This window comes from Dysidea avara, chromosome 5 (assembly GCF_963678975.1).
Source record: "Dysidea avara chromosome 5, odDysAvar1.4, whole genome shotgun sequence".
NCBI lineage: Eukaryota > Metazoa > Porifera > Demospongiae > Dictyoceratida > Dysideidae > Dysidea > Dysidea avara.
In genome coordinates, this window is record NC_089276.1 from 2,528,594 (window position 1) to 2,548,725 (window position 20,132).

A 20,132-nucleotide genomic window follows, 5' to 3' on the forward strand; every position below is an offset into this window, starting at 1 on the left:
CCTAAGCAATTGTTCTACACAAGTGAAAGCAGCAGCATATTTAGCAATGGTAAGACCACAACTGGAATATGCTTCAGTAGTATGGGACCCTATTTATAACAGTGATGTACAGAAACTTGAAAATATTCAAAGGAGAGCAGCAAGATGGGTATTGAAAGATTACAGTAGATACAGTTCAGTTACTTCCATGCTCCAACATCTCTCCTGGCCTGAACTTAAAACTCGACGCAAGATATCCAGACTGCAGACATTTTACAAAGCACTTCACAACCAAATTCCCTTATCTATTCCATCCAATTATCTTCCAATGACCAGAGAAACCAGGCAATATCACCAGTACCATTTCATACTCCCTACAACATCTATTACAGCTTACCAAAAAAGTTTTTTCTCCAGAACAGCTCAAGACTGGAACTCGTTGCCACAATTCCTAATTGATTTAAATGACTCTGACTCTTTCTCAGTTAATATTTCTAATTATTGTAGTAATGTACATGTGTGATTATTATTTTTTTTTCCTGAGTGCATCAGCAGTGCTGGCTGCTCAGTAATAATAAATAAATAAATAAGACATGTTAGCTGATTCCTTGCCCCATCATACTGAGTCATCCACAATTGACATGTTGATAGGAAACAATTGTTATTTTTACTTGTTAGAACCTCAGAAGTTAGATATGGGAAGTGGTCTTTTTCTCTTTAATTCTAAGCTTGGCTGGATTTTGGGAGGCCAAACTGTGGATGCAACTGGTGATAGAGACACAGAGTTACATCTCTTAGTTGGGACTCTTGGAATGGTACCAGTTGGTGTCAATCATGCTTTAAATAGTACTGATGTAATATCTGCATCTAAGCCCAGTTTGGAGTCCTTTTGGAGCCTTGAATCCATTGGGATAACAGATTCACCACAGACATGTGATGATGACCAAGCCTTAGAGAATTTTCAGAAGGCGGTAAGATATGAGGACAACAGGTATTTTGTCACTTGGCCGTGGAAGGATTCAAATCCTTTAATACCTGAGAACTATCAGCTTGCTTTCAGCAGCCTCAAGTCCATACTTGGCAGATTGCAGAGGAATCCTGAATTGCTTCAATCGTATTCAACAATAATACAGGATCAGTTAGAACGTGGAATCATTGAAAAGGTTACCAGTGAATCACTAGAAGGTCCTAATAAACATTATATACCACACCATGCTGTAATCACACCAACCAAGACCACTATCAAGATGAGAGTTGTATACGATGCCTCAGCAAAGACAAAGCAAACAAACAAAAGCTTAAATGAATGCCTGTATCGTGGCCCAGTGATACTGCCAGATTTGTGTGGACTGTTAATCAGATTTCGTCTTCCCTGTTATAGCTGACATTGAAAAAGCATTTTTGAGTGTTGGATTGCAGACGGCAGACTGAGATGTCAGCAGATTTCTCTGGTTGAAGGACCCGGCAGTTATGAATGTAGACAACAATGTACAAATCTATAATTTCTGTCGTGTGCCATTCGGAGTGATATCTAGTCCATTTTTACTAGCAGCCACTATGTCGTATCATTTACAACAAAGTGACAACCAGTTTGCCAAAGTCCTTAAACGGGACATCTATGTAGATAATATAATCACTGGAGTCAGTACAATTGAAGAAGCCAAAGCTTTGTGCAGTAAGGCCAAGAGTTTGTTTGCTGCTGCCTCCATGAATTTAAGAGAGTGGGCATCTAACTCACATCAATTTATGGACTCAATCCCACAGTCTGACCGAGCAGCTAATGCAGAGCAGAAGGTCCTCGGTATTAAATGGAACCTATCTAATGACACATTGTTTATACCTGGTAACTCTGCTGACAAGATTGGGTGTGTCTCCACAAAAAGAGAGGTACTGCATATGACTGCTTGTATTTTTGACCCCCTAGGTTTCTTTGCCCCCACAGTTTTAAAGGCTAAACTTTTTATGAAGAAACTGTGGAGCGAGAGATTGGATTGGGATGAGAAACTTGACGGTGGATTATTAAAGGAGTGGCTTGAAATCAGTGAGCAACTGGGGAGTATACCACTGCATAACTTGTCAAAATTTATTGGCATTACTAAAGTTAAGTCAAGGTCAGTGGAGTACAGATTGGTTTGTTTTTGTGACGCCTCGGGCATGGAATATTCCACTACTATTTATTTGCACCTAAAACTGATTTAATATTTTCAAAAATTAGGTTAGCACCATCAGAAATAACTATACCTCGATTGGAATTATTGGCCGTTCTTATTGGAGTCAGAGCCCTAAAGTTTGTTAGGAATGAACTTTAGTTACCAATCTCTGGTCAAGTGTTATTTACTGATTCTATCTGTGTATTGCATTGGCTAAACCCCTGTCAGTATTTGTAATGAATAAGGTGAAAGAAATTAAAGTGTTAACTGGAGTAACATATACTCATGTATCTTCACAACACAACCCTGCAGACATAGCCACAAGGGGGAAATCCCCAGAAGAACTGACGTTTTCCATTTGGTGGCATGGACCCATTTGGCTGGCAAAGCCTGTTCAGCAGTGGCCGGATTCTAAATTTACTGATGATGACAGTTTACCAGAGATTGAGAGTGAGATAAAAGGTAACAAACCTTCTATGAAGCTAAGCTTTTTTGTGGGGAGGATTCCCCTGGAAAATCTAGTGAAACAAAGCCCAACCTTTCGGATATTGATGAAAACAGATATAGTTCCCTTTTTAAACTGCTAAGAGTGACAGCTTGGGTCCTGAGATTTATTGAAAAACTAAAGAAGCAAGGAGAACTAATGAAAGGACCACTGACAGCTCAAGAAATATGGAAGGCTAAGTTATTGTGGGAACTCCACATCCAACAGAGGCACTATGCAGATACTATTTACAGTGTTAAACATGGGAAGAAGAGTTATTTGAAAAGTCAACTGAATTTGCAGTTTGATCAGAGTGGTCTCTTACAGTGTCATGGAAGATTTGAGAATGCAAAATTAACCCAAGCAGCAAAATATCCAAAGCTGATTCCTAAAGATGGTTATTATACGAGAATAGTGGTTGAAGACATGCATAGCCAAGTTCTCCACTCCAGGATTTCACAGACCTTGGCAAAGGTGCGACAAGAATACTGGATTCCTTATGGTTGCGCAGTAATTAAGAAGGTGATGAGGGACTGTAGAGTGTGTAGACGAACAGAAGGCACGCCATACGCCCTGCCTAGAATGCCCCATTTACCGAGAGAACATGTCACATCCCTTTGAGTACACAGGTGTTGATTAGTTTGGACCCTTATATGTAAAGGAATTTCATCCAGTAACTGGTGAACTTGTAGAGAGGAAGGTATGAGTCTGTTTGTTCACTTGTCTCACTGTTAGGGCAATCCACATTGAATTGGTGGAAGGTATGTCAGCTGAAGAGTTTCTACTTTGTCTTCATCAATTTGTGGCCAGGCGTGGGATTCCCAGATTGATCATCTTGAACAATGCTCAACAGCTTAAGGCTGCATGAACTGCACTTACTAAGGCTTGGAGAGATGTAGTAACTGATCAAAGAATCAAAGATTTCTTGGTTAAGCAGGACATACAATGGAAGTTTATTACAGAATTGGCACCATGGATGGGAGGGTTTTATGAAAGACTTGTGGGTTTGACCAAAAGAGCTCTCAGAACCATAGGTTCTAAACTTTTAGCTCAACAACAACTGATTACCATTTTGCCCGAATAGGAAGCAGTGATTAACAGTCGTCCATTGGTTTATGTAGGTGACGACATTAATTCGAATGTAACTCTGTCTCCTATAGATTACTTACTGTTTCACTCTAACAATGTAATTCCAGACTTAGTAGAAGAGAGTGATAGAGAATTTGATGTTACAAGAGCAAGTCCTTCAGAACAGCTGTTAGAAACTTGGAAGCGTGGCCAGAAACACTTGAATGAGTTTTGGAAATTGTGGAGGCATGAATATCTTTTAAGCTTATGAGAGCGATCCCAAGTGCTTTTGAAAGGCCCTCACAGTACAGCATCAACAGAACCAAAGGTAGGAGACATTGTCCTTCTTACAGAAAATTTACCAAGGAGGAGATGGAAAGTTGGCAAAATTTGTGAATTGATACCAAGTAGGGACAAAATTATTCGATCTGCCAAAGTAACTGTTGGTCAGCACAAGAGTTTTAAGAGACCTCTTAGTCTTCTTTATCCCATTGAATGTCCTCATGAGAACATTAATAATTCAGATAACTTTTCAGAAGGAAATCAGGCTAAGAACAATGAAGAAATGTTTGATTACAGTGACTATAATGAAATGCAAAATGAAGCCGATGATTCCCTTGAGGATGAAATACAGCAGACTGTTCGTCCTACCCGCAAGGCGGTGATTATAGCCCAACAAAGAATACAAGAGTGGCTCGGTCCTGATGAGGAATCTTCCCTGGGGAATGTCGCGGCTCACGCTATGCGATGACATCACATTACTGGTATTATAATCTAGTCAGAGTTGGGGTAGTTACTTCAGAAAAGTAGCTAGTTACTAGTTACACGTTACTTTTATCCCATGTAACTTAGCTACAGTTACAGTTACTTTTCAAAAGGTAACTAAGTACTCTAGTTACTAGTTACTTTCGTAGTATAAATTATGACTTGTTTTTTGCTTTTGTAACATGACGTTTGCTCAGATATGCATCAGTAAGGGATGCAATACATATGTGCACTTGAAATAACAATTCTGGGGCTATTTCAAGTCAGTTTTAATTATTGCTACATCTTTTACTCATAGAGAACAGTAAACAGAATCTGTCTACTTAATGTGGCTGTAGCATATATGGCACAAAAATTGAAGTGCTCTTGCTTTTAAAGCATAATTAGTTACAGTTATAATGTAACTATTGTAATTAGTTACTATTGTAACTTATTTACTTTTCAGACAATTACTCCTAGTTACAAGTTACTAGTTACAAAGTAAGTAACTAGTTATATTACTAGTTACTTTAAAAGTAATCTGTTATGTAACTTAGTTACAAAAGTAACTAGTTACCCTCCAACTCTGAATCTAGTTGAACCTGCTTTTCTTGTATATTCTAATTAATGTACAAGAAGTGTGTGCGTTAAGGCGGGCTTTTGTTGTAATAATAAAATATTGAATATAAAGTTGAACCAGGACTAGTTTATCATCTGAACGATACAACTTTGTTGCTGTAACTCTATTGCTATTCAAACTATCAAAAGGCACTGCTATGATTATTAACCTATCTACACACCAATTTTCAAGTTATTTCTATACTCAGTTTACCCTGTAGCCGTGACAGAAGTTTGATCTTTTTTTTACTTGTCTCAGATTCACAACAAACTTGGTACATGAATCCACCGTTACACACTCTTCATTTGTGCCAAAGATCGAGGCAATCAAGTTACACCATTTTATAGCAATTTTTGCGAAGTGTGCAAAAAGAAATCAGAGCCCTCATAGCCCCCATACGGCATTAGAAGAAAAAAACAAAGAAATTAAAATGAAACTTTAAACGCCCATATCTCGAAAATGGCTGTTGCGAATTTAATCAAATTTGCTGTGTGGTGTACCCTACCTGGGGGACAGCTATAATGCAAAAATGGTGTGTTTTGGAGTAGGGGCCATGGAGCTATGCACACATGAAAAGCTGTTTTCTTTCTTCCTGTAATATACTCACAGTGTGGTCGCCAGCTTTCTTGGCTGCACAACACACTACCATGTGTCTTGATCAATTTACAGGCTTTCAATGTGGGTCCCTGGTGAATTTGTAAGCAAACATTCTTGACTGCTCTATTAGAGTATTTCAATGCAAATGATTGCTCTACTAGAGTTTTCGAATGCTACCAAGAAGCATTGTGTTGCAAATATGATGCATATTGACATGATAACCTTATCAGGAATTTTCTGTTAGTCACTCCAGTTTCCTCTTTTTGTTCCCATTTTCCTAGAATGCTTTACTCCTGGCTAGAATTAATACTAACTAAAATTCCTGTAACTGGGATAGCAGAACTGATACTAACTAGGACTTTTAAAATGGAGTACTAAAACTAAAAATAAACCAAAATCAATTTGTTGTACTAGAACAACACTAGTTTCCTTGTGTGAAGAAGAAATTGATTTATAAGTTAAAAGGAAATGCACAAAGTAGAGAAGACAGATACTTGTAGGAACCAGAAAAGGCACATGCCACCAGTGAGTTTGTTATTGTGGCATGAAATGGTGGCCATGCACTGCTTTAGTAGTCCTCTAACCTTGCTACTGTGGTCAATGAGGAAGTGAGGCAGGCAGACAAAATACAGGATTTAATGATTTTAAAATTCAATATCCGGCCATCTGTAAGTGTTTTCTTGTTTTTAATGCTGGATTTGAAGGTAAAAGTAATTCTCATCACATTATCATGTTTCTGTGATGTTTTTTTACCAGCAGTGTTTGAGTAGCATCTGTTACTTTAGGGGGAACCCTACTAAACGATAGTATTGTAATGTTTGATTTGCATTGATACGTATATGCAGTATATACCAGTAGTTTAGGAGTTGTTTTGTTAGTATCAATAACAAGAACTTGTTGTAAACAAGCTTGTTAAGTTAATTAACGTTACCTCTGAGCATTTAGGTGGTTTACTTACAATATTCTACTTGGCTTAAATAACCTGTCTGTACATGTAGCTCCACAATAAATGATTCCAAGTCACTGTAGCAGACTGTAAAGAATTGAGGAGTTTTGTTCACTACCCAACCACTGATCATTGAGTAATTATGTAAAGCCATGCCAAATGCTTGTTACACTTGTGTAGTTTCAGTATTTGTATGGCTTGACATGCTGCCCTTTTCACCACTACTTTGGTAGGACAACTATCAGTTAAATAAAAAGCCTGCAATACCAGTACACTATCACCTTCAAGGAAACCAGCAATCATCAGCTAATCTGTTTGCGATTATTATTAAAAGTCTGTCCCACCAACTTCATGTGTCCACCAGCTAATCTCTTACACTGACCAAATGACCTGCCAACTGGCTGTCTTTCCAACCGGTTGACCTGCGAAATGACTAACTTTTCAACTTGTCAACTGACTAACTGTTGAACAAATAACTTGCCAAGTAGCCGACCTACCAACTCAATGACCTATCCACTGAATAACTTGTCAACTGATTTTTCTATCAACTCAAAGATATGTCAACTGACTGACTGGATGACTGACTGACTGACTAACTCACTTGAGTGACTAGCCTACCTACCAATTCACTGACCTGTCAACTGACCAACTTACAAATGATTGACTTTCCAATAATACCTGTCAACTGACTGTAGTCCTTTACTGTACTGGAAGGAGACACAATTACCCCTGCTTACACAAATGGCAAGGAAGCACTTGGCACCTTTTTATACTAAAGATGCATCACAGAGATTATTTGGCATTGCTGGTAACATTGTGACAGACAAAATAATGTGAATAGGTGTTGAAATTGTTACTCTTTTAAACAAAACCATTTACTTATTGTTAAAGACTAATACTATAGTCTTTAATAATAAGTGAATGGTTTTGTTTAAAAGAGTAACATTTTCAATATGGTTAGTTTAAATGAATGAATAAATTGTGCAATGTTGCTAACATATTGAATAATAGGCTATTGTGTAGGTAGTCATTTGAAGTGCTGGTTTTGATTCTTTGTATAGTATGGCCAATATCATTGGATGCACTCAAGCATGACATAACTATTTAGAATTAAATGAAGCACATTGTAATTACAGTCTGCATTTACTATGTTCCACACTGACAATTGAAAATTGTATAAACCATTTAAAGGTCATTCCATGCCAAATCAACAAAAAAAATCCGCACCCCTTTTGATTTTCATGCAATTTGGCACAAACATTGACCCCGCCAAGAAACTTTCTCACACCAAAGTTTGGCTCATTTCATTGGTCTCCCTTTAAGTTATGACCGCTCAAAGTTTCTGTTGAAAATTTCATTTTGCTTACATGTCATACAATGGCCATAACTTTGCGTGTGTTTGACATAGACACTTTTGATTTTGATTTTTGAAATGCTTATTAAATTCTTTTCAGGTGATATACGATATTTTATAATTGTTCAAAGGAAAAGGTCAAACCACAAAAATGTAGCTTTTTCCTTTGATCTTAATTTTCAAAAATATATATTCTATATAATTAAATCTATTTTTGGTTTACATGTTGCTCTAATACCCATCATTCATCACTGTGAGTTTAAAGTTGGATCCAGTAGTAGATCATGAGTTATAAGTGTTAATGTGTATAGCCTTGTAATCACTGCTGTTTGTATGGTTCAAGTATGCAAAGATGCAATACCAATTGCAAATAACTTTATGTCACAATCATTTTATACATATATTGTTGGTTTGTAAGGGGTAGTTGGAAAAGGCAGATATGGTCAGATGCAGACACAGACACGGATAATTTTAAAATACAGTTTTACATTTACAAAACAGTTATTTTTCATACCTAATGTTGTTTTTACAGCAGCATTCGCTTCCAGACCCAAGCGTCAATCTTGTCATAGTGCTTATCCATATATAAGCGCATGTGCGAAGGATAGACTAGCACTCTACAGACCATATAGTGTTGTATACGTGCTCTAGAAATCTAATTCAGAGTCGCAAAGATTATGTCCCAACCTAATCTTGTAGGCCAGGTCCTTGAAACCCTCAACACTTGGTATAAGCGCCTGCGCCATACTAAAAGGCGTAAGATTGTGGATTTGGCCTGCTAAGCTAAGTTTCATGGGGCATATAAACTAATCTCTACAACTATATAGTTCTGTAATAGACTTTAGAACATGTGTACAACACTATATTGTCTTTGACATGCTGTGGAGTGCTGGTCTAGTCCTTCGCACGTGCGCTTATAAATGGATAAGCGCTATGACAAGACCGACACCTGGGTCTGGAAGCGAAGACAGCGTTAGGTATGAAAAATAACTGTTATATAAATGTAAAAGTGCTTTTTGAAAATGTCCGTGTCCGCATCTGTGTCCGACCGTATCCGCCCTTTCCTACTACCCATTTGTAAGTAAGGTTAATTTTTGTTTCAGTAAAAGCTTATAAATACATATACTCAAGTAATTTACCCCTTATCAAGCTTGTATATATTGTTTCTGATTATGACGCCAAGTCTATTATATATGTAGTAGTGGAATATTGAACTTGATGCCCTTTTTCACTAGCTACAGTAACTGCTATATACTGCTACTGTTAGTATTCATGTTGATTTTTGATATGCAAGTACATATTTTGATACGCAAATGTAGCTATAGTGGAAACTGTCTAAGCCAGTCAGAGCCACATTTTTTGGCCTTAATATTCAGGTGGCTATTTATATATTTCAATGTGTATAAATGTCTTACTAGAACAATTTAAAATTGGCCCTTAATAGAAAGGTAGCCTTTCGTTACAGGTGGCCGCTAAGACAAGTTGCACTGTAATTTGGAACACTTATAATAAATAAAACATGACGTTACATAGCTGCATTCTTTGTTCTTAACACATGCATGAATGCTACTTCAAATATTGTAATCTACTATAATATAGTTTTTCTAACTAGTAGTAATGAATGACTCATGCTGTAGAATGGCTTTAAAATCTTTTCAACTTTCACCTTCAAAGATTATTCAATTTGTGTACTGATATCAATGCATCAAATTTCGTTACATGTCAAAGTTATATGTGAATGATTGTAGAGACCATCATGCAATATGTACCACTTTCAGTCTCAACTTTTACTGTATCTGTATTCCATGATTTAGCTTTGAAGTTAATTGCCTTGACCCTTTCTTTAATTGATTATTGATGTATTTTACTTAAAGCTATAGATATGCATAAGTGTGCAATTGCTGTAGTGAAGCTTTTGTACAATGTAACACAAATTTCTATGGAAAATTTCTATGATTCCACGATTCTCAATTATAGAATCAATGTATGAGCTACATTGCTACATCTAAGTAGTTTCATCATGATACAGTTGATGTATGGAGTTTAAGCCGGTTACCTTAGGGCCAAAATTTCTGGGCCTTAATGTGCAGGTAGCTGCTTAATACATTTGCATAAGTGTATAGGCAATCATTGGCCCTTATGGAGTGGTGGCCTTTCTATACAGGTGGCCACTAAGACAGGTCACGGATTCCACTCAATTCCATCAAATTTTTGACAAGTAAGACAATGCATAGTGGTTTTAGAAGTGTACATTTTCCAGCAAAGACATCGTTTATAGGTACAAACATACAGTACAAACCGGAGACAAGTTAAATTTTTGCGTGTACGTGTTGCGTTTGCGTTTAAACGCATAACCTTTATGGCTACTGCGTGCACACACATTTTTTTCTGTGAAAATCACACATATCACACGGACTCTTGCTTGTACCACAGATAATGTATGCATGAATAAACTTACACACTAAGCGGTTTCTTCTATCATGAACTGAGAAGTGCAGCTACACTGACATCATGAACCCGAGCACCAGACAACGAACAGCCATGGCCATTTTGGAGATGTAGCTAAACACTGGTTGATATTACATACTGGGATGTACAGACATGTACTGTATTTTTCCAAGACCATGTTGTGTACAAAGCGCCATGCGCTAACAATGTGTATGCATCTGACGAATAGGACAGTGTTGATTCCATTTTGCACGTCATTTTATTCAGTTTAGTACTGATTAATGATCAGTAGAAGACTAACACAAGTATTAACAGTACATTATTTAACAATCTATCTACCCATTGCGAGTTTCGTGCCATGTACCGCTTAGGTTATGTAAGCATGGTGTCATGGAGAATAAAGGATAGTAGTAGTTAGCCAGTGAGGAAAGGCTGGAGAATAAACAAGGTACGTATACTAATATAGCTGATCAACTCCATGTAACTGACACTGATATTCGTAGCCATTTTGATAGTCATTCAAATTACGTACTTGGTGGTGACAAACCATACGTATATAGTCGGTGCAGCAGTGCCATACCCCGCCATAGCTGCTGTAGGAGCTGTATACTTTGTTTAGCGGTCTGTTAAGTAGCCACAGACCATTACAGTGTAATGCACTACTAGTTGCTGTTACCATAGATAATAGAGTAAAGGGATAGGAAACGCAAGCGATTTCCGGTTTGATTTCCGTTACGCGTGACTTGAAAGGACAAGACAGTTTTGTGCTCAAGCATGAGAATTAGTATTCTAAGCAGCGTAAATAGTAATCCAACAGACTACAGCAAGTATTTAGGCCTACGTGAGAGATTTTGGTGAGAGAATTCAGACCGTAGATTTTGTAACAAAGCGTATCGCATTAACCGTGATTGTTACACGCTGTCACACTTTCGCTCATAGTACCTTCATGCCTCGTCCATACCGCTTCTTTTATAACCGGTTCCACTTTTGAATCTTGTGGTAAGCTAGGCGTGTCACCAACACAGTCTTTTACCGTTGCGTTGTACTGCAAGGTGGTTTAAACTTTTGGTTAAAAATGGAAGATACTTAGTTGTTTCTTCAAGCAACGGTTCCTGTTTTGCTCCGATATTTCCTCTGGTTCCCTCTGTTAAATGGTAAGGAATAGGTTTATCACAGTTAAAAGGATAGAATATATTTACGAAGAAAGTAAAGTGGTTTAAAGTAATTTTTGGGCCGTTTTTTTCACTTTCAATCTCCTTTAATTTTGCGTATAACTTCCTTGAGGGTTGGTACCATCCTATTTCCTTCGATTACTTACTTGAGTTCACTGTAGTGAAGTTGCACAGTCATTGGTTACAAAATTCTGTCGTTACAACAATTTGTTTCTCTTTGATACAAGCGCAGCAAGCGTAATTAGTATGTTCGTGACGTGCTACACGGAATTCCAATAGAAATGTACGTATTTTGTGATGTCACGTTATTGCGTTTCCTATCCCTTTTAAGTACTCTATTATCTATGCTGTTACACGCATTAAATGCGTGTAGACGCGTTTTAACAGACAATGTTGCGTGTAGACGCTTTTTTTTGTCAAACGCACACGCAAAACGCATTTAACTTGTCTCCGGTTTGTACTGTATGAAGATGGTCTTAAATCAGTCAGTAGTAGGTATGCCCTTTCAAGTATGATTCAAAAGGGAACATATCTTAGCAGCCACTTTAAAGGCCACCTCTTTATAAGGGCCAACTTTAAATAGGACATTTCTACTCTAATGCAACTATATGAACTAGGTGACCAAGAAGTTTCGGATACCACTAAGACATGGCATTTTGATTCAACAATTCCACATTACATGTACATACATACGTATAACTGTGTTGTTTGCATCCTGCAGTTACTATAATTTATTATATACACATAAGATTGGAAACTATCATCATAATCTGTGGCAACATTATATACAGTAAGATTGAAAGAATAAATTGGAATATCATTAGTTGTACAGTAAATCCCATATAAATATAGATACCTCTATAATAAGGTCACCTTGTTATAGTGGCCACCTCTATTATATAGGACACTGAACTTACAGCAAAAATATAATCAGTGATTCCTTCATTAGGCAGCCTAATTATTGCTCCAACTTAGCTTTAAAAGTGGCTCTGTTAGTATGGTTTCACTGTAGTGAACCCTTGTCAATACAAACCCTAACTATTTATATGCATAAAATGATTTGTGACATACTAATATAAGGTTACTTGCAATTGGTATTGGAAATTACTATCCACACTTAATTATTTATACCATACAAACAGTAGTGATTACAAGGCTACATATTAACACTTATAATTCTTGATCTACTATTGGTCCCAACTTTAAACTCACAGTGATGAATGATGGGTATTAGAGCAACAAGTAAACCAAAAATAAATTTAATTATAGAATATATATTTTTGAAAATTAAGATCAAAGAAAAAAGCTACATTTTTGTGGTTTGTCCTTTTCTTTTGAGCAATTATAAAATATTATATATCACCTAAACAAGAATTTAATAAGCATTTCAAAAATTTAAACCAGAAGTGTCTACGTCAATCACACGCAAAGTTAAGGCCATTTTATTGAAAACTAGAGCTGAGCTATACTGCCATTTTAGTATCACGATTGATACTAAAGCCACTATTCGCGATACTGAATAGTTCACGATACTTACAAATATGTCAATCATAGCTGGTGCTACATAGTGTATTCCTCAGTATTCCTGCAGGAAGTCTTTAAAAGTAGCATCAAACTAGCCACTGTCATCCTTGTTTACAGTAACACACATGCTTTGAAGTTATGTTATGGTGTTCACACCTCTCTGCAGGGGTAACCAGGTTATGACTTACAAGGATTCTTGAGCCTAGTACAGCATAACAAATGGATTTTTAATGACAATTATGTACAGGCATGGTATCACGATAGTTAATAACAAAATATCGCGATATCAATACTTTAAAAATATCGCGATATATTGCTAAAACGGTAGTATCGCTCAGCCCTATTGAAAACATGTAAGCAAAATGAAATTTTCAACAGAAACTTTGAGTGGTCGTAACTTAAAGGGAGACAAATGAAATGAGCCAACATTTCGGTGTGAGAAAGTTTCTTGAAAGGGTCCATGTCTGTGCCAAATTTCATGAAAATCGAAAGGGGTCCAGATTTTTTTTTGTTGATTTGGTATGGAATGACCCTTAAATATGATCAAAATACAGGATTTGCAAAAAGGTATATACCTTTTTCACACACAAAATTTGGTCTATTTTTTTAACTTTGAAGCTTCATAACTTTTATCATGGCATATAATTGTCTGAAAATTTTCATGAATATACAGTAGCTAGTGTCTGGCTGTAGTTTGATGTTAAGAACAACTTAATCAGTATAAGGAATCAAATGTCATATCATTTTGTTTGCTGGCATGTAAAATGTGTGGTAAAGGCAAATCTTGTTACACATATAACAGTATATTTTAAAGCAGTGTGTGTGTGTGTGTGTGTGTGTGTGTGTGTGTGTGTGCGTGTGTGTCTGTGTGTGTGTGTGTGTGTCTGTGTGTGTGTCTGTGTGTGTGTCTGTGTGTGTGTATCTGTGTGTGTGTATCTGTGTGTGTCTGTGTGTGTGTCTGTGTGTGTGTGTGTGTGTGTGTGTGTGTGTGTGTGTGTGTGTGTGTGTGTGTGTGTGTGTGTGTGTGTGTGTGTGTGTGTGTGTGTGTGTGTGTGTGTGTGTGTGTGTGTGTGAGAAATCAATTTTCTTGCAGTTGGTGCTGGAGCAAGTACTACTTCCAGTAATGACAGTGGATCAGGAGTGGTCATTGCTCTCGCCATCGTAATAGTTTTGTTAGTTATTGGACTATTTGTTTCTGTTGGAGGGAATATTGTGTTACTGAGGAAATTAAAAACTGTGAAATTGCAGTAAGTTAACTCGCCATAATAATTGGTATTTCATTATGGCTCATTCAATTGTGTGCATGTGCATACTTAAAATATACAACCAAAATTTTTGTAAACATACCATGTAGTGTCCAGTTAACTAGCTATCCACCATAAATTTAGACAATGGTAGGTACAGTTTACTTTGATGTGTGGAGGTCTCTTCTTCATGAAGAAACCGTGACTTTTGGTAAGATACCCGACTGAACAGTACTCTAAGTAGAATTCGAGAAAATGGGAACTGGATGGGAACAGAAAGTGAGGATGTCAACAACCCACAGAAAATGTCTGATAAAGGTCATCATGCAATATACAAGTTGGCCTTTGAAACATTGTTTGAATTCTTTTGTTGAAACAATCAAAACACTCTAATAGAGAGCAGTCACCTGCAATGAAATACTCTAATAGAGCAGTCAAGAATGTTTTGTTAACTATCCCACCGGGACCCACATTTATGTCCTGTGAATTGATGGATCACAGCTGTCATAGATTAGGTATATATACTAGCTATAGTATGTACGTGTTGAGCTGGATCCTTAAGTTTAATAACTCATGGATGCAATTACACATAATCTTGAAAAACTTGGCTCATTTGTAGTACTGCTTGACCCACTAAAAACTTCAAAATCTTTTTGTTCAAATGTCTAACAAAATTAAAATTTTCACCATACACTTTCTATGGGGAAGCCACAAAAGTACACTGTCCATTACAGCCCTTTCCCAAACTTGTAATGGAGCTAAACCATCCGTGTCTGTTGTTGACACTTTTGCTGCCACCATTAATCATCTGGTTGGGTGAGATGTTCATTCCCTTGATTAAAAAATATCCACTTTTAATTAATTTTTTAGTTGTTTTTTAGAATTTGTACATACTATAAGTCATCAATATTGAAATCACTATTATAGGATGGATTCTAATTAACTGATAATGCCTGCATATGGATGCGGGAAGTTGTACCTGTAACCTCAGGAAAAAAGTCACATGATGGGTATGTGGTAGCTGCAGTATGTGTAGGTGCATGGCTCAAATGAGGAGACTAAGGACAATATGACCAGTCATGGGGACTCCTCTTCCAGCTTGACAAACATACTAGTACTGCATGTGTGTTATACTCCCATCATATGACTTCTTATCTGGAAGCAGTAAGTGCAGTTTTTGAGCACTGTCAGTTAACTAGAATACTTTGTGAATCTAAAGATTTATCAGTATTAATTCAATGTGAATATTTTATAATGTTTATGAGTAGCTAACTTTCAATATTGGTGACTTAGTTAGTCTATAGTATATACCTAATCTATAGTCCATTACATCAATGTGAATCACTAGTGGAATAGTTAACAAAACATTCTTGACTGCTTTATTGGAGTATTTTCAGGTGACTACTCTATTAGAGTGTTTCACTAGTGAAAGGATCCAAGCAATGCTGCAAAGAACATTTTGCTGTAAAATTCAGCCTGTATTATTGCATGCTGACCTTATCAGACATTTTCTGTGGGTAGTTCCAGTTCCCACTCTTTGTTCCCGTCCTGTTCACGTTTTCCTCTAATTCTACTTACCCCTTGTTTAGAACCACAATGGGACCCACAGTAATGCAATTAGCTTCTTGTGGACAATTAGTATTGAACACATCAGTAAACACCAAGGGAAATGATGTGATTGTAAGCCAATTGTAACAAAGAAATTGCACTCGGGTACTCCCATTTCTTTAGCTTAGAAGGGGATTGAACCATGTATGAGCATAGGCATATCATAAAGGCAGGCAGGCTAAAGGCAGGCTATCATATAAAGGTAGGCTAGGAATATCATAAATTTTAATACTGAAAATTTTGTGCAGAGTAATTTTGTGTACAAATATCTATTTTGTAGTAATAATTTATGCTTTCTAAACGGTCTTTAAACACTAGCTTAGTGTAGGAATATGTTACAGTAGTTTACAGTATGACTCTAAAATGTTTTAGGTCATAAAGTAATACTGTCCAATGTTCAATATAATAGCAATTTTGCGGCACTGTGCCATAGGCACACTTATCCTCCTGTTTTCAAATGAATGAGAAGCACTTGGAGGATTGTCTATAATTGTATGCAATGACTGTTCTATTAGAGTGTTCTTTTTGAGTATCTTGATCAAGTATGAAGTATATATATATATTTCTTTAGTATGGGGATGGAGAGCAGACACATCCCCTTACGTTCGTTCATCTTTAAGTTCGCTATTGAGTTGCTTTGGTTGAACATCACTAACCCTTCGTTTCCTACCAATAGTTTTGGCCATACATTATTTGACTTCATGATAATATTTATTTTTAGATGAATAGAAACAGCTTTAATGATAACATACATTTTTATTGGATCAGTAACCTCTAAGCAAACTTTAGAAATAAAAACTTTCTTATAAGGATCTAGTACAACAAGGCATTGATATATATTCTTATATATTCCCTCATTTACGTCACGACAGTATTTTCTTTGTAAAACCATCATACAATAATCTTTTTCGCTGAATTTTTTTTCTGCTTGTCCCTGAAAGGTGTAGCTACCCACCAAACTTGTAAAAGTTGTAAATAAAGAGAGTGAATCTATTGTAATAAATTATTACACATTTATTTCCCCTTTTTTGCAAATTTAATTACATCATACTTCTAATTAGAGTATTCAATCACCATCCCATTTACACCACTAGTGCATAATTATGTAGAGAAGTGCTGCTAAAACTTTGGTGATGATACCTGCAACTATACAAGAGTTATAAGGTTATAAAGCAAGGAGTGTAATTGTTTGGCTAAAGGAATGTGGGAAACGAAGGGCTAAACTATGCAATATTTAGAATGTTCAAGTATTGTGAAATGGCTTTGATGAGTTAAGAGGGGAACAAGATGCATTTGCTCCCCCTGACTCTACCCCTTGCACAAAGTATCAATTCACAGTAGTGCATGATGGTTTCCTATGTTTGTAATGCACCTATCAATATTAAGCCCCACTACCACCCTCCCGGGCATACATGGGGGAATAGTGGGGGATTTGATCCCATTTGACCTTAAAAATCGCCCCACTAGTGGGGCATTTGACAGTTCAAAAAATTTAGCACTTGTTTGACTTTATAATATAAGCTATGCACCTCCTGCAAGAATAACCTACTTTCCCAAAGTACACTATGTGGGGATTTGACTACTCGTCATGTCCCACGGGTGGGGAATTTGATTTTTGAAAAGTCAAATCCCCACCTTCCCCCACCCTTGTCCGGGAGGGGGGTGGTGGGGCATAATATTGATAGGTGCATAATGGAAACTGTCCATATTTTCTGTAGTGTAGGCCTGAGCCTATCCTATTATGCTTTTGAGCAATGCTCCCAAATTTCTCCTATTATACTCCAGTTGTGTCCCACTATGCTCCAAATATGCTCATACAAAATTGTGTCTTGACTGCTCTATTTGAGTATCTAATGCATCTGTGAACGTTCTATTAGAATATTTCAACATGTGGTGACTGTTCTATTAGAGTATATCGATCTTTTCTTCACAACGTAGCTATAAATCTGATTTTTACCATGCTTACACAATATCCCATTCCACATCATGCAAAATAAGCAGAGTTTTAGACTCTCTGATAGCCAATGCACAAAAGTGTGCCTGTTATGCTGGCATTATGCTCAATGCTTTTGGCTACCTATTATGCCCCAAATCATGCTGGCATAATCGGCGAAGGCCTACTGTAGTGACTGGATTAATTACAGAGACACTTCTTGTTCTGTACTTCATGTCATACTGTATAACAGGCTGAACATAACTAAAGACGAACTGTAATGGCCACAAGTCTCTTTTCAGAAATTGTGATTGGGCTTGAAAGGGCATGTGTACACACAAAATTTCCTACTTCAAGACTCATACTTTTTTTACATCATTGGCCATGCAATTTTCATCACTTATTAAACATTTAATTAACTTTGTAAAATATATTACCAAATGTAGATATTGTATTCCAATACTAGATGTGACCTGCTATGTGACAGGGTGTAGTTTGTGCCCACATGACCTATTTTTGCAGGCTTGGTCACATTTGATAGTTGGGTAGTTGGGGTGCACATTAAGACACAAGTCTAGTTAAATGTGTTACCAAAACAGGGGCGGATCCAGGAGGGTTCAAAGGGTTCCATGGAACCCCCCTTTTGAAAGAGCCTCTCTTACTCGAGATACTCTAATAGAGCAGTCACAGTAGTCTTTTGAGGAGCAGCGTAGCAAGCTATGTATCTAGTTATAAATAAGGAAATATAATTAGTGAGGACATCTATGGTGAGGGGCAGCTATTATCAACAGGTAATGACCTTTGTTTTGTTTTTTTGGTCTTCAACTTACAGCTAGGCTGAAGTTGCAATTCCAAAGTGAAACCCCCTTTTTTAAAAGTCTGGATCCGCCCCTGCAAAATTGCAAACAAAAATTACAATGAAAATTAGGAAATTCAAGGGATCATAGAAATGAAAGGTAGTGAAACAAGGTAGGTCACCCGCATGCACCTGCAAATATTATATAAGTCCACTAGTAAGGTAAAGGCAACCTTCCTTGTTTCACTGGCTTTTTGTATTTCTATGATCCCTAACAAAATCTATTAATTTTTTTTGTACATATAAATGTTCAACAGTTACATCATTTAAAGATAACCAATTGTATGATTCTACTTAATTTCTCATCACCAACAGATATAAAGTCTCACAAGTACAAACAGGGTACACTGAAGTGCACAAGCCATCCAGAAATGTCAGTGCTACTAGACTACATAAGAAACCAGAAGAAACAATGTACGAGACTGTTGACAATGAAGGAGGAAATGATGCTTACAGTACTGCAGTCATTATGCAAAATAACCCAGCCTATCAGGCCACTGGAACACAACCCAGTAATGATAGTGTGTACTTCTAACAAACACTTGTGCACTTAACTGATTTTTTTTGTTAGTGATACTTTGCAGCTTAAGTGTAGGTATTGTGTGACTTTGATATGGTTTATATACTTGTATAGCAGTAGTTATTGATGTTAGTTATAAAAGTTCTGAAGTTTGGACTTATTTCCACTACCCCACACTAGGGCCCAAACGAACTTGGATTGTCAGGGTTCGAACATTCATCAACTAAAGTTCATGAATCTTTCGAACTTTTAAATGGAACTGATTCCTGGTTATAAATTATAAATCACAGCATGTTAAATGCATGTCTCGCAAGTTTGCAACACACACATGCAGTTGTACTGACTCAACAGTTTTACTGAGAAAACTTGAAATTGAATACCACAAGTAAAAATGTTTATGATTACTAGGTTTTAAATACATTTTACTACTGCTATGCAGTTGAGACAAGTAATGGTACCACATAGAAACCTTAAAACCTCATAGAGGCATGGCCTGTGACCACCACTAAACCATCAACACATAACTTAATTAAATGCCTAATACCATATGTCTGGCCTCCCCCCACATCATTATGCAACAAAGCAAAATGGATAGCTTAACTGTATCACTATCTAATTAGTAACTATAGTTCGAATTGTTCAACCCACATTCGAATGTTCGTACGAACGAACCTTCGAATTCGCCTAAGCTCGCCTGGGCCCCACCCCACACCATCAAAAGCAGTTGATACATATACTGTACTGGTACTTAGACAATGGCATGTCAAGAATGCTTTGATATTTGCAAAGTATGCAGGGTTTTTATTCTAGTAAGACACCTGTAAACAGGTGCAACCTAGTAAGACACTTAGCCACAAACTTCAACAAACAAATTGCATACTTTGTG

General features: G+C 36.9%; 1 protein-coding gene across 2 annotated transcripts in view; it reads left to right on the plus strand.

The window, feature by feature from the left end:
- The window catches only part of LOC136255583 (P-selectin-like), a 107,604-nt gene extending 88,209 nt beyond the window's left edge, over positions 1-19,395 (plus strand). For both annotated transcript variants that reach the window (XM_066048383.1, XM_066048384.1), the window contains 2 exons: positions 14,179-14,332; positions 19,042-19,395. In XM_066048383.1, the coding sequence (XP_065904455.1) occupies positions 14,179-14,332; positions 19,042-19,261 (374 nt within the window). In that variant the 3' untranslated portion in view covers positions 19,262-19,395. The remainder of the gene's footprint in view (positions 1-14,178; positions 14,333-19,041) is intronic.
- The last annotated feature ends 737 nt before the right edge of the window (positions 19,396-20,132 follow it).